At 38.2% G+C, this 16,234-nt stretch overlaps 1 protein-coding gene across 1 annotated transcript in view; it reads left to right on the top strand.

The window, feature by feature from the left end:
• Positions 1–16,200, top strand: part of map2k5 (mitogen-activated protein kinase kinase 5) — a 63,000-nt gene extending 46,800 nt beyond the window's left edge. Inside the window, exons 21-22 of the mRNA XM_084405809.1 lie at positions 5,478–5,523; positions 14,158–16,200. Coding sequence (XP_084261935.1) covers positions 5,478–5,523; positions 14,158–14,268 — 157 coding nt within the window. The 3' untranslated portion in view covers positions 14,269–16,200. The remainder of the gene's footprint in view (positions 1–5,477; positions 5,524–14,157) is intronic.
• Positions 16,201–16,234: the final 34 nt, after the last annotated feature.

Below are 16,234 nucleotides of genomic sequence, written 5' to 3'. Positions count from 1 at the left end.
GAAGCCCAAATTATGTACAAATAAACAACTAAATACTTGAAATCGTTTAAGTTGTGGGCCCTGAATCTATAATCTATGGAAGTTTAACGTTTTGAATGGAATTATGGAAATAAATAAACTTTCCCATGATATTCAAATTTTTTGGAAAGGGTCTGTACAGTACGCCTCCATGTCAATGGTACCTTTACACACATGCAAGTCACCCATACCATTTGCACTGATGCACCTCCATATCGTGACAAATGTTTGCTTTTGTACCTGTCGGTGATGAAAGTCTGGATGGTACTTTCGTCTTGGGGACTGAGAAGATGTCCGTTGAAGCTAAAACGTGGACTCATCTGACCACAGCACACATCTGAGATGAGTTTGGGCCCAGAGAACTTGGCAGCATGTCTGCACTGAACAGATGTAGCTTTCTCCTTGCATAACAGAGATTCAAGTGGCATTTCTTGATGTAGCGTCAAACTGTGTTAAGTGCAAACTGTTTTCTAAAGTACTCCTGTCCTGAGCACATGTGGCTGTATTTAACATAGCAGCATGATAGTTTCTCATGCAATGCCATATGAGAGCTCAAAGGTCATACACATTCAACCGAGTCCTTTCACAATATTATGTATGGTAGATGGTTAAAGACATAAATTCTTTGCAATCTTGCTTTAAGAAATGTGATTTTTGAATTGTTTGACAATTCTCTCATGACACTGAGTACAAATTAGTGAGCCATGACCCATCTTTGCTTGCTGAGAAGACTATTGCTCACTTATTACCAATTCACCTGCTAATGGTGTTTAAAATACGGTTTAACTTAGATATTATATCATCTTTTCACTTTTATTTAGCCTCTGTCCCAACTCTTTTGGAGTGTGTTGCAGCCATCAAAATCAAAGTTTGTTTATATTTACAAAATACAATTATGTTGGTCAGTGAAAACATTGGAAATCTTTTCTTTGTACTTTTGTCAGTTAAAAAAAGGTTCAAGAGAATTAACAAATCACGGATTGTGGTTTTTATTGCATTTTACAAAATGTCCCAACTTTTCTGGAAATGGGTTTGTAAATACATAATTTTAAAATCGTAAAATTTCACAATATTGCTTTGTACGGTTTTGATCAGTCATACGTTTTTTTTCTTCTTTCTTTTTAATCAAAAAAAGACAGCATTTTCTTTCGTACTGAGCCTAAACTAGTGTGAAATCATGTATAAAACATGTAACATGAAGTGATCCAACACACAATAGCCTTTCCTGGGTCTACACACCAGACGGTACAGCAGTTAGACTAGCTATACACAACAGTAAATATTTATACAACATCTGTCCCTGGTCTGCTGACCTTGCTTTCTCAAACACATCCGCACTCAAATTTGCCCTCCACAGGTCATGCCCCAAGAAACCAGAATTCCCCACCAACCTCTTTCATGGTTTCTCTGGCGCTCTGGGCCTGTGGGCATGGTGGGTGAAGCCAGATGTTTTGGGATTTGTTTAGCAGCTGATGTTTATCTGCAACACACTTTATTTACACAAACAGGTCACCTGGCTCACTAGTGCCACCCTGCCTGGCACTGCTCTTCCAACATCCTTTTCTATTATTAGCCTGCTCTGAGTGTGTGTCATTCATCATGGTCCAAATGGGCCCCTCTGTAGGCTGCTCTGTTCCTATAATCCCTCCCATTTCTTATCTGGGTCAGCTTGACTAATTTACTTGCACATAGGTGTGATCTGTGCCAAGGAGAATTGATAATTACTTACCTCTCCCTTTATCACTTTGTGATGCAGTTATATTAACCTCAACAGTACAATGATAAAGATGGTGTAGAAGATATACTGGATGCAAGATCTAGGAGCTTTGTAGAAGGCATTTATTAAGAAAAATTGGATTTACGTCTGTATTTATTGAGTTCATTATATTAAGAAAACATACTGTAAACTTTGTTAGAAATTTAAACATCCTCCTCAGTCTAAAAATGATTGTGTCTTGACACTAAACTACAAAACGGCTTGTTCTCATTCTTGGTTTTCTTGTGTCAGAAACCCAAGTGCATAAACGTGATTTGTTTTGCATGTTAATCACACTTATTTTAAACCAATATTATTCTCAATAAATATAAATTGATTCTCAATATATCAAGAATCGTGCAGCTCGAACGCTTATTCAGTGATCAGAAACTTAGCCTGCACAGTCACAGTGACATAATATAGAGAAAGGAGATACAATTATTTAGTCCCAAAGAGTGAAGATGAGAGTAGTTAAATGAGAGTAGTTTTATATTTTCTGATTTCACTTTAATTTGAAAGTTTTAGTGATTTTTATTGGGTTTTTATTTATTTATGTGTCTGTATACTATTCTTTCTAGATCTAGTTTTAATTTATGATAAGAACTTCTTCATAAGAAGAAGAATAGTAATAATGTAAAATGCATTGTGAAATAGCAGAATGGAGAGGGTGAAAGTTTTCTTTGCAGGTTCATGGATAGTGTGGTAGACTTGCCATGGTATAGACCTTATGTAGCTTTTCAGCGCTGCGCTCGTTGTCTTTAGTCTTCCGGTCTGTATTTTCACAGTGATTTTGCGTGTTTATTACTGAACGGCTCGTTTTAAAATATTCCCGGTCGACTGACATTTGTTAAGTCATCTGCTTTAAACATTACAGTCCTCATGATAACTTTCGTTAACTTTACATTAAGTAAATCCACTTAAAAAGCGAATTACTCCTGGACAGCAATGCCATAGAAATATACAGAGCGACCGCAAAAACGGAAGTTAAAAGACAATATTCTAAAGATGGCGGCGCCCTCGTTTCTCTGGTGCATAAGGTCTATACAGTGATGACAGTGGATAATTTTATATCAGGTAAAAGGGGAAACAATATGACTGAACATTTCCTACATTATAATAGCAGAACAAATAGAATGGCCTTAAAGGCACACTATGTAAGATTATTGGATCAAAATATCCAAAAACCACTTGAACAATATTATATATTTTGTTGATTTGTGTACTTACATTATCCCAAATATTTCTGAGAATGTTTAAATCCAGAGAAATAAGCAGTTTTAACCAGGACACGGACTGTGTCTGTGCGTCGGCTATCAATGACATACCCGCGCTACTCTCGATTTCCGAGACCACTAAAGATTTTTTATTAGACAGGTGAGCAACTGTTCGGATAGATTCATCGACAGAAAACTAATTGTTATACTGCTCAACACAGTTACTCTTTGTTTAAATCTCGTTTTCTTAATTTACCGCGAGTACCATATTTACCATGCCTAATATCGATCTAGCTCACTGCAACAAGTGTCTCATATAGTAGCCGCCGAGTGAACGCACAGAGTAGCATTATAACAACTTTCAACACACTCAAATGTATCTAATATGATAAAACAGCGCTGCGTTACCCCACATACGCATGACCAGAAGAAGGGAAAGCGTGGCATAATAAAAGCTCCACTGCTCTCGAGCTGTGCGTCATGATTGTCTCTCATTAGCAATCGCTCCAGCGGCCTCGTTCCGTTCCAACGGCTTTCGTAACGTTAATAAATCTTTAATACATTACCTGTCATCCATGAATATGATTTCTGCCCGAGTCCCGTCATTTTCTTCACCGGCTGTAGAAGTGAAGAAAACGACAACTTCCATGATTCCGCGAAATCAAGGCGCGGAATAAACAACCTCTAGTGGCGAAAAATTAGTGTACCTTTAATCTGTAGTCGCCTATTAAAGGTTGTATCAGCGATTTCAGGCCCAAAAAAGGCACAAACATAAATGATCACATTTATCTGATCTTTCCTAATGATCAGCTGCCCGCCCCATAAGCAGGCCATCCAAAAAACGCGTCTCTGTAGGCAGCCTAGGCTCTGAGATCTGCACACAAAAACAATTGGTTTCACCAACCACTCAAAACCAAAATAAACAGTGTTCCAACCAATCACCGACAGGGGGAGGGTGTTGTGAGGTTTTGCGCAGCCCCACCTCTCCCTCTTCCTCTCCCTCGTACAGAACTGTACTAGGTAAATAAATGATAATAGGCAACGTTATGACACCTTGCTAGTAACCATTTATATTTCAAATGACTATTCTGTTAGCTGGGAGCAAAGCTGGAAGCGAGCTATGTAGTTGATAACATAATGTTCATGCATACAAAGTAAAATAAAAAAGAAACTTCTCTGCATTAGCCTATTTTAGAATACACAATATTGAATGTGCAAGTAACGACTATTATATTTACTTCTTGGTTATAAAATTATGTTACAAAACAACTGTAATGACTTACCCAGCAGAATGAGCCATCATTGAGGTAGAACGTCGATCTGAATATCGTGTGTCTGTCGCTTTAAGAAATGCGTTTTTTTCATGATGCACGAAACGGGAGGGAGGGGCGAGCTAACTTGGTTTGTTTGGGATCTTGCTTCAAACACAAACAGAAGTGACGTCACCCACAATCGCTGATACAACCTTTAAAGAGTTTGCGATGTATGATAAATTAAAGCCAATGTTCTTTCCCGACACGGCACGTGTACTGACACACAGGATGTAACCTTTTTTTTGACAGGAACAACTGTGCGAGGTCAGAGGGGCAGCACAAAAGTGTCCGTGGGTTCTGATTTTAAATTCAGATTTGTTGTTGTAGGCTATTGCGCAACAAAAATGACCTCTGAAAATCTTTAGCATATAGGGATGTCTATATTGAGCTTAAAGAAAATGTATGTTCACACATTAAATATTATGCTTGATGTATTATAATAGAGGCCTTTATGTACACATGTATACTGGAGCATGATTAAAGTTGGTTCTTGATGAAATGGCAGGTACTTGAAAAAGTCTGAGTTTGCTGTTTCTGGCTGTGTGTAGCACCTTCTACTATAAAGTCTGCTATGTTGCTTTCAGACTGAGTGACTAAAGTTTGTTTTTATCTAGCCCCCCATCCCTTCAGTCTGACCTTAACAGTTGCAGTGGCACATTTTAACATGGATTGTTTTGTAAACTTAAGTCTTAAGTGGTTGGCATTGAAGACGATGCGCAGTGCAAATTCAACGATACTGAACACTCTTTTTTTTTTTCTTGCATAGAGACACCTAATATTATGTGGACCAATGGGGGGAAAAGTAAATGATAAAAAAACATGTACCAGTCCTTTAAAAGTTTATATTATGCACTTAGACTGCCTTGCGATTCAGTGTTAGTGTGTTTTCAATACATTGACAGCTAAATGATTTAAAACACATTTTGTGTAAAATACAAACCAAATATCACTAAAGCTTTAACTCGTGAACACTTGCCATCATAATACTGAGTAAAACTAGTCCTCACGTGATTCTGGTAAGGTAAGTCAAGGTTTGTCCTCCTCAAACACATCTCTATTCATTATCAAGGAGTTCTGACATGATTCTTTTGCTTTCATACTTTTGAATTAACGGTGGAGGATGAATTGCTACATGCATCACATTTATAATTACCTCTTCTGCTTTTGTTCTCACAGTATGAGGAAGCTACCCAAAGAAAGACCAGCTCCAAACAACCTTATGGTGAGTTTCTTTTCCTCGTTTTTACATTTCCCCCAAAAGTCAGAATAAGCCTTCAAGAGGATTATAACATGAAATGGAAATTATTTGATGGATAGAGTAAGTGAATGGGTGTATTTGATGGTAGGAATGCTTTTGTTAGTACTCTGTGTAGGGGTTTGTTTAAAACCTTGACCTTTTGGTTTCTTCTAGTTTTTGTTTGAAAACTACATATATCCTATTTTCCATACTCCACTAATCTACACCATGCAAGTTATATGACCGTCAGGCTATTGATTTGAATTTTGTAAGTGTCGGGTAACCTTTGACACTTCTGCTGTGGATTCAGTTGAGGAAGGACAAAAAAACAGCTGTGTGCATTAGTTCTGCATCAATGTGAGGATGCTTTGTGTTTGCGAAGGGCACACGGCTATTAGTTGCTCTCGGATAAAAAGGTGCTTGAGCATTGTGATATTAAACCCTTTAAAATTTTTCCATTTGAACTTCTTTAAAAACATGTACATTTTTAATGTTCTTGTAAATGTAAGCACTTCTTTGAGGCTTCTTCTGTCGGGTTATATAAAAGGGATCACAGGGAGCAAAATCTACAGGAACTTTTAACAGTGTGAAGTTTGTTGAGATTGTCAGCCAGAGGTTAATTAAAAGCTGTAACAAGATTTCTGATGCATTTCTTAGCTCTGTAAATGAGTAATGAAAGAATTCAAATACTCAAAATTTAATAGAAGCCCCCTAGTGAACACAAGGGAGGGTGTACATTTTAAAACCTATTCATGGAAATTGGCATGTAGCAAAATGTGGATTTTTTTTTTATTGATTTTTTTTACACATTGTCCTCATCCAAAAAGGAAACATATAAACATTGCTGACTTAAATGAAATACTCAATGATTTATCCACTGGAATTTTGATTCTCAGCTTAGGCTAAGTCTCTTAATGCTTATTAACGGAAAACTCAATTAAAAAATGCTGTGTCCTTGTCTCCCTGTCTCCCTTCTTGTCTTTGTGCCACTTGGAACAACTTAAACTCCCCCATTGGCTGGGCTGATGTAATCTGAGGTTGTGTCAGCTCACACTGTCACAAAAGTTAGCACTCAGAGCCTTTAAAAGCTGTCAGCACAGCTGCTGGATTTTCTCCGCACCACAGACAGCGCCAGTCCACAATAATCTGACTGCTAACGCAGAGATGCTGCACACTGTGGCCCTGTTTACGCCTGGTATTAAGATGTGTTTTAGTCGATCGGATCACAAGTGGACGATGCTGAACGCAGGTGTGAGCGGGGTCTAAAACGTTTTGAGCTTGTCCACTTTCGACCACTTCCAGATATACTCCAAAACACATTTTACCGGATTGCTTTCGTAGTGTGAACGCTTATGTGGTCAAATGTGTTCGAACAGCCACAAAAGACCGCCTACTGATCTAATAAGTAAACATTATGGGAAGCACGCTAGCCAGACGGGATTTAAACTTTGTTGCCTGAAGACAGATGTTTGATTTGAAGATGAAAATGTACCAAGCACAATGTTCTCTCACCATTCCTGATTTCTAACGCGCACTCACAGCGTTCGGCGTGATCTTGCGGCTATCAGAGCTCTCCTTTTGTTTTCCGTCGTCTCCGGGAGCATTCATATGTAAATTTCACTAGCTTATTTTGTCCATTAGATCGAAAAATCTGAAAAAAACATACATTTACCTGCCCATAGACCCTCCCCTTGAAGAAATCGAGACAGAAGTGATTGAAAGTGGACAAAAGAGACAGATTAAAACACCAGGTGTAAATGGGTGTGTGTGTGATACCTGTGCTTTAGTGTTTGCTCTCTCGTCGTCTAGTGATAGACAGACAGCATTTAACTCATCATTCTGAGTATAGATGAGATTGTGGGATGTTTTTGTATCTTCTTCATCCTCTAATATCAGATGTCTACGGTGGCCGAGGAGTGCAAAACAAACCACAATTCTGAAAACAAAACAACAAATTTATAAACGCAATGAAGAGACTAAACGCAAATGAACAAGTTAGAAAACACAATAACAATTCTGAAAACAAACAACAAATCAGAAAACAAATCAAAAATCGTCAATGCAAGTGAATGTGAGAAAATAATTATTTTCTGGTCCCGTTTGAATTTTGCCATGAATGTGTATGCATATGTTGTCTGTGAATTTTTAATATAATTTTTCGTGTGAAGAATGCTACAATTTAGCGGGTAGAAGTTTGATACGGTTAGACTTTGTGTGAGAGCACTTTGTGGACTCTTCGCTGCTTTCGACGCGTTTGAAAGAAAGAACAGCCCATTTGGTTTGAATGGTGACATTTGGGTACAAAACACACAGGCATCTCGATCTGTCTCCATAGATTATCGCAGCATTAGCACCGTGATTTGACAAGTGGAGGGAAAATGTGTTATGGGGTGACGTCACATAGGCGACATGTAGTCTTTCTCGTTATGTCTTTTCCACAACTGCTAGCCAAAGAATCATACAATATACTGTCAAACTCGTAACATGAAAAATTATATAAAAAATTCACAGACATCATAAGTTCACATTCATGGCACAATTCAAACGGGACCAGAAAATAATTATTTTCTCCCATTCACTTGCATTGATGATTTTTCAACCTAGAGGTCCACTTGGGGTTTTACGGATGGGCGGGACTTACCAGCTCTATATAGTCGATTCGCGCGTGTAAATATTAGCTGTATCATCTGCGAATTATTATTATTATTATTATTTTTTTTTTTTTTATGTTCGAGGCTGCGAGCTGACATTATCGAGTATGTCACTCACTAAAAACAAACATAAATACAATTAGAATGCGGTTATAATGCCCCTAAAATTCCAGGAAAATTTTGTCTTATATAATATGGTAGCCTATATTAATTTTATACAGATCAATAAACAAGAAGTTAATATTGTGAATTACAATTTGTCACTCAAGGGAGACTCGAACTCAGGTCGTTCGTGTCAAAAGCTAAATCTGCTGGTCTTGCTACACGCCACTCTCCCACTTTACCAGATCGAGTTTTTATAATTTTGTCTGACCAAACCAGATAATGGTTGGAAGATTTTAATATGAAACGTTTTTTTTTCTCCATAATAATCGCACTAAATTAGTCGGTTAAATAGACAGCTCTAATATTTACACATGCACACGCAAATCGACTGTCTCCTGCCGCAGTCTGCTGTACTTTCTGCATGTCTTGATTGACAGGTGTCTCGTCCAATAAGCCGTTTTGTCTAACTTGTTAATTTGTTTTCGGAAATGTTATTGTGTTTTCTAACTTGTTAATTTGTTTTTAGTCTTTCCATTGCATTTATAAATTTTGGTTTTTCGGAATTGTGGTTTGTTTTGCTCTTCTCGGCCACCGTAGATGTCTGTGTGCTAGCACTGTTAATAAAACATATATCACTGTTTATTTTACTTTTTTTTTTTTTTTTTTTTTTTTTTAAGAAATTAATACTTTTATTCAGCAGGGATGCTAAACGGATCAAGTGACATTTAGAATTTACAAAAGATCTCAAATATATTTCAAATAAATGTTCTTTTGAACTTTTTATTCATCAAAAAACCCTGAATCATGTTTCCACATAAGTATTAAGCAGCACAACTGTTTTCAACATTGATAATAAAAGGAAATGGTTCCTGAGCATATCAGCATATTAAAATGATTTCTGAAGGATCATGTTGGATCAACTTTATCCAACTTTTCTACTCACTTGTTGTCAATTATTTTCTTTTATTTATTTTTTTAACTCAGTTCTGGAGAGCCAGGTTTTTCCCCCCTTGTTCATATGTCTGTAACGTGTTATCTTTTAGTTTTAGTTAGATGCAGTGCAGTGATTGACATCTTTCTCTCTCATTGTCAGAAAGCCTTTTAGCACCCTTTGTCCCCTCCTGGCCTTTGCCACCCCCGCCCCTTTCCCTGCGGGCTGTCCGGGGGGCTCAGCTGCAGTAGCCTCAGCCAGGGACAAAAACCTGAAAGAGTCCTACAAACTCGCAGAATCTGTCACAGCGCTCCTATATCCACCCCCACGTTTCCTGATTACGTGGGCTGAAGGAGCGATTGCTTGTGTTCATGTGTTTTAAGACCCATGGGAGCGGCTCTTAAAAAGACACAGTCTCTCTGAATGCCAGCGGCCTGTGCCGTGGGGATTGGGATGAGAACGGGCTTTGAAAGCCCTCTGACACCGCTCTGATGACTTGTTTACACATTAGCACGGTGAGGAGCTTCTTGAACTCCCCGGAGGGTAATCCTACCTTTTAGCTCTCTGATACTGTGTCTGTCTGCCATCCCTCCTTCTCACCCACCCCCTTGATAATGGGGGGTCTTCAAAGCTGCCGGACTCTCTTTGCCACAAAGACTTGGTCAAATGTTAGAGCTCAGAAAATCAGAAAAACTCAATCAATTTCAGTTTAGCTCAGGCAGTTTTTTAAGTCTGTCAAAAGCCACCTTACATGGGTTTGTCTTTAAATCAGGGATGAGAATTCTAAAGAATTTAATGGAATTATCAATTTTACATTAATGTAATAGTGTAATAGTAATGATTCTTGGTATTAATCCATTCCATTAATGATTACTTTTGTTTTTTAAAATGATTAAATATATGGAAAGAAAATAATATATTGGTTGGTAAGATTTTTGAATGTTGTTAAAGAAGTCTCTTATGCTCACCAAGGCTGCATTTAAATGATCGAAAATACAGAGCAATAGTGTAATGTTATAACCATTTAAAATAACTTGTTTCTATTTTAGGATATTTTAAAGTATTGTAATGTATTCCTGTGATGGCAAAGCTGAAATCATTCTCACATGTCCTTCATAAATCTTAAAGGACAAGTTTGGTATTTTACACTTAAAGCCCTGGTTACAGATCGTTTCTGATGAAATAGAACGGTTAAGATTAAAATGGACACGTGCTGCTGGCCCGAGAATTTTAGGTTTCTTTCGCTTTCCCCCCCACCTCCACAATGGCAGCCTATGGGCACTGGAACAATCCTTCATAAAACGCATTAAACTTTCGTTTACAAAGACGTGAAACTCACCGAGTGGTCAGGGGTGTTCACTGATATGCTCACACAAAAATCGCTGCAAAAGATGCTTTCCAACAGGTTTTATCGTAGTTTTTGTCCAACTCCATTGACTTGTATTGGATGTGCTGTGAGGTACGGTATTACTCCGCTGCCGGAAACGGAAATGGGGTTGTTTGTATTCTTTCTGTAGGAGTGTCTCAACGGAAGAATGTATGGGTGTGAAGCGTTTGGAAAAATAGGTCCACAGTTTTACAACGAATGGTAAAACACCTGTTGGAAAGCATCTTTTGCAGCGATTTTTGTGTGAGCATATCAGTGAACACATCAGTGAACACCCCTGACCACTCGGTGAGTTTCACGTCTTTGCAAACTAAAGTTTAATGCGTTTTAGGAAGGATTGTTTCAGTGCACATATGCAGCCATTCTGGAGGTGGGGGGGGGAAGCGAAAGAAACCTAAAATTCTCGGGACAGCAGCATGTGTCCAAATTTTAATCTTAACCGTTCTATTTCATCAGAAACGATCTGTAAACAGGGCTTTAAGTGTAAAATACCAAACTTGTCCTTTAATAATTTTTTTGTGGAAATCGTGATAAATTTTTTCAGGATTCTCTGATGAATAGAAAGTTTAAATCTGGACTGACCTCAGACAATAGTGTATTTATTTTAACTATGATATTTGTGATATTATGATATTTTAACTATGATGTTACTGAGTTTGTAAAACACAGACCTGTTTTAGTGATGTAGAAATCTTTGGGTGTTGTAAGGTGCTTGTGTTTCATAGGTGTTGGTAGCCGACCCTCCCATCTCACTCACAGATATAGCTTAAAGTCCCCCTGTAGTCACTAATTTTATCCCTTAAAACTCATCATTGATCACCAAAATTACATATTTAAGCGTTTTTCCTTGGGAAAAAAAAAGTCTTTGTGCCTTAAAATAGCTTGAATGTAACTCTACACCCTTGCCTCATTTAGGATACGCAGTTCTATGAATATGCAAATTAACTCGCCTCCACTCACTCACACCAGCTCAGAGGTCCACTCGTTGACGTGATTGGTTACAAGGTAGTTTGTGACGTCAGAAACACCAGCGATTTCAAACTGCGTTTTTGAGACTGTCTTTGATTCACTGCAGTTTAAAGGAGAAAATACTCAGCAATGGTGTTGACTTATTATGAATTTGCACACGGTGCGTCTTAAACCATGTTAAACACCACATAGGCATATAAACATTGAAAACTTAATTTTCACCACAGGGGGAGTTTAACTATAAGTGAAGTAGACCTACCCTGCAGCTTTTTAATCCAGATAGATGGTCTGTCCCATGGTGACTGCTGAATTAAAAGATCAGCATTTATGAAATCTTAACATTGTCATATACATCGTCCTGTATCCAGAGGGAACAGGTCGTTAGTATGCAAATCTGAAAAGACCTAGTTATTACTCGGACTTCTTCACCTTCCTTACTCTCTGTCTCTCTCTCGTGTTTTCTCTCGGCTTCAATATCAGCCTCACACACACACACACACACACACAATGACACGCATTACGCCGAGCTGTCGCTGTTCACCAACACATTCTAATGAGGTGATGACCAACCACTTGTTATAATTGCTTTGGACTCTTTAATTTTCAAGCTTATTAATCATATGTAGAGTTATTTAAAATTGCATAAATTAATCTTAGATTAAAAAGCTTTTAACAGACTCAAAACAATTAAAGAGAGAGGTGAGATTTCCCCTGGGTTTGGCAGTTTTACTTTAATAGAGAATTCAGGTGATTATCACACTTTGATATGAGGCTGTGATTAATGTAGCCACACTTTTAAATGAGATTTTGCCATTTTTTTTGTTTTTTGTTCACGTGTTGGAGAGGTAAAGCAGGGAGACGATAATGACCTAACTAACAGAGTATTTATACTGCCTCTCCACTCTGCAAGTGTGCTAAGCTAGCAGCAGGTGGGTTAATTAATGGAGGTCCTGTTTCTGGTATGCTCCAGCACACACTCGTACACGAAACAGAGGGACACACAGGTGGTGCGCTTTGTGTGTTTGTGATCCATCTCAGCACATCCAAACAAGCGGGTGACCATCTAAGCTCTGATTTATTTCAGGTCATCGGGCACACACCCAAATGTACGTGTTTGCATTAGCTAGCAGACCCGCGCATCCTATCAACTTGCTTTCATGCTTGACATTTATTGTTAATGTGCTTAAGCTCTTGTTGTTTCTTTAACTTTGGTCACTTTTATGTCTGATTAAAACTTTTTCGATTTTGCTAAATGCGTTTTTTTTTTTTTTTGGTCTTTTATGTACAAACAAATTGTTTCATCCTTGTCCCAGAAATTTGAAAGTCTACTGCAAAAAAGTCAATGATAATTACACAAATTTTTCTATTTATTGTGTGAAAAAGATTGATATCAATTAAACAAAATATAACTGCCCCACAGTTTTAGCATAATTTCCAAAATACAGCAATTTTGCCCCATATCAAGTATTTTGAAAAGTTAGTACTTGGAGACAACAGTGTCTCTGAAAAGCTTAAATGCAAGCTTTGAAAACAGCCTGATTTGGTCATTTTATTTAAAATGTTCGCTCCATCACAGACTGTTATTAACCCATATTAAAGGATGACACTGCAGTGGAAAGGTCTATTAGTGGACAATTTTAAGTAGTGCAAGCATAAAAAGTGTGTTTTAAGAGACTTAATTTCCGAGTTCAAACGAGCCCATAGCTGAAGAGTTATTACATGAATTCTCTCCATTCTCCCTGGCCTCTTCTGTCAGGTCAGAAAGCAGGTCCTCACCCGAGCAGAGGCAGAGCTGGTTGTGGTTCTGGCAGCGAGCGTTGGGCTGCCCAGGCTGTGTGATTGATGAGATGGGTGGCTGGTAGGACTGCCCTCTCCAACACTCCAGCACTGAGAGTGATTAACCTCACTGTGGCACAGGCAGAGCTCACCATTAAGAGGACAGAACGATTGATGGTATAAGCGTTGTCCTCGTTGAGAGAGAGAGAAGGAAAGAATAAGAGGGGATGATGTGATGGTCAAAGGGTACGAGAAGATCATCAAAAGTGTTGAGTCTGCATCAAATGAACATCCGATTAAGAAACAGTTGCTTGTTTGCTGATGACAAGTTTCCTAGGATCTATCTGATTTTTCAGCTTCAGTTCAATTTAGCTTTGTTTCCCCCTCCATGTGCATCTCCTCATTAGGGCTTCCTAATGATTTTGCATTTGAATCACTGTCATTCTATTGCAAGTTGAACTATTTAATACCAAGTACTTAAGAGGCTTTGTGCCAGAGAAATCAGGGCTGATGTGCTTATTTACGCTGCTCAATCTGTTCATCTCCGTTGAACATGGAGAGGAAAACCAGTAGGCATCACCTTGGCATGCACACGATTGACAGCCATATTGCATCAGCCCTTCTCGTTTTTATGGTGCACTCCAGTGAGATTTGTCATGTTTCAGAATGATTTGTTTATATATCAGCTATTTGAACAAGTGAACATAATTGTTGTTCGCTCTGCATTACTAATTTATTTTGCTGTTATGAATCAGTGAAGAATCACATTGAAAACTAAAAAGCCTCCTTCTGTTTTTCAGGATCACCCCTTTATCGTGCAATACAATGACGGCAACACTGAGGTTGTGTCCATGTGGGTGTGCCGCAGCCTAGAGGACCGCAAAGCCCAGCAGGCACAGATACTCATGTGAACAACAGTGGCACAGGATGGAATTATGGGAGATGGTGTCCACATTTCCTTACTTTATTCTTCCACTGAACCCAGAAAAGCAGCAGCTGAACTTGCAGCTCTTCCTCCCATGCTCGGGTTTAATGGTGCACGGTGAGACAACTGCTACGAGTCTTACGCAGATTATGCTAGCATCCTGCGCAAGAGGATTTTTACCGTATGTATAGGTTTGCATTGATGCAGCAAATCTTTAACTTTGTTCTTCTGCAGTGGGTTTCTTTTCACTTTTTTGTGCAGATTCCAAAGTAAATGTTTTCACAGAAGATCCTCGCGGGGGGCTGTTGCTCGCTCGCTCGCTCGACTCGAATCGAGTAAAAAATGGTGTCTCTGTCTGTACTTAAAGCCACAATCTGGTTTTGCCAAAACATTGTGGGCATGTCATAAATCATCTCGAGTTCAGTGAAACATTACAGTTTTCAAATATATGGGGGTGTGTCGAGCGTTGCTCCCTGCTGCAGTGCGAGTCATGCTGCTGTTGTTTTAAAAGTCACTTTTTGTTGAGTTTCACAAATGGCCTGCCACTTGTGGCGATACCCTATTGAAGTTAGAAAAATGTGATGCCTTGTTACAGTGGAAGGCAGTGGATGGCAGCTTGTGCGGATGAGCTCTCAGTCCAGCAGTAGCCGACTGTAATGCTACATTAGATGCCAGCAGTTTCATGAAGTGGTTCATGGGAATTGATTGCTTTGATTAATGCAATCCCATTTTTTAAGTTCGTTCCATGTACTTTTAACTCTATGTACGCTACTGTTTGAAAGTTTGAGGTCGGCACTCGGTAGAGATTAATCCTTTTATTTAGCAAGGACTCATTAAATGGATCAAACGTGATCATAAAGACTAAGTATTTCAAAATACAACTATTTTCAACATTGATCATTATAATACATATTGGCACAAAATCAGCATATTAGACTGATTTCTGAAGGATCATGTGACACTGAAGACTGGAGTAATGATGCTGATGATGCTGAATCCTGGTCACGGGATTCAATTACATTTTAAAATGTATTCAAATAGAATATTTCACAATATTACTGTTTTTAATGTATTTTGGTCAAATGAATGCCCTGGTGAGCATAAGAGACTTCTTTCATGAACATTTGTACAAATCTTGCCGACCTCCAACTTTTGAACGGTGCACTATTCTTCATTTCAAAGTTATACAGAAAATGGGATGAGTCTAGCCATTTGGAAAATAAAAATTAACTTCAGTTGAGCATTTAGATGAGAACCTGTGAATTCTCTTAGATCACATTAGCTTAAGACAGTCTCAACATACTCCTCTTCATATTAGCACAGCAGGATCCACTGAACTGTTGCAAGAATGGTAATAGTGACTCTTAAAATCCCATAGCACCCCTTTGAAACCGAATTCGCTTTTCTCTTGTACTTCATGAAATATTAAGCAAACTCCCATTACAACTGTATGCATCTGAATGAACTGACTTCATTTGTCTGAGGATTTTATCAAAGCAAATCCACAACCTCTTTCATTAGCCACACCAAGCCATAACACCTGCCTTCGTTTCTGATATTAGCATTTTAGTGTCTCATCAGTGTTACTTTAAAGATTTTTTGTTTTTTTTTAATTGCAAGATCAAAATGTATTTTCTTATTTAGATGTTGTGGTTCATCAGTGCCTGTGTCTGTTGAGAAAACATTCAGAATTTTTACTGGATACGACTCAACACAGTGGAAGAAGAGTTTTTCTATATAATGGCGAATATGTATAGTTCTGAAAATGTAGTTGTCACATACCAAAGCCAAATACATTATATTGTTGATTTTTTTTTGTATCATAAGTTATATTATGTGTTGCTAACATGTAGAACTATCTCAAATAGTTACTTAAAAATGAATTAAAGATTAAAAAGACAATTGGCCAAAACAAAATCTGTGAGGAAGAAAACAACCATGTGACTACCTAA

The sequence above is a fragment of the Rutilus rutilus genome (genome assembly GCF_951802725.1).
Source record: "Rutilus rutilus genome assembly, chromosome: 3".
Lineage (NCBI taxonomy): Eukaryota > Metazoa > Chordata > Actinopteri > Cypriniformes > Leuciscidae > Rutilus > Rutilus rutilus.
This window is presented reverse-complemented; position numbering and strand designations above follow the sequence as displayed.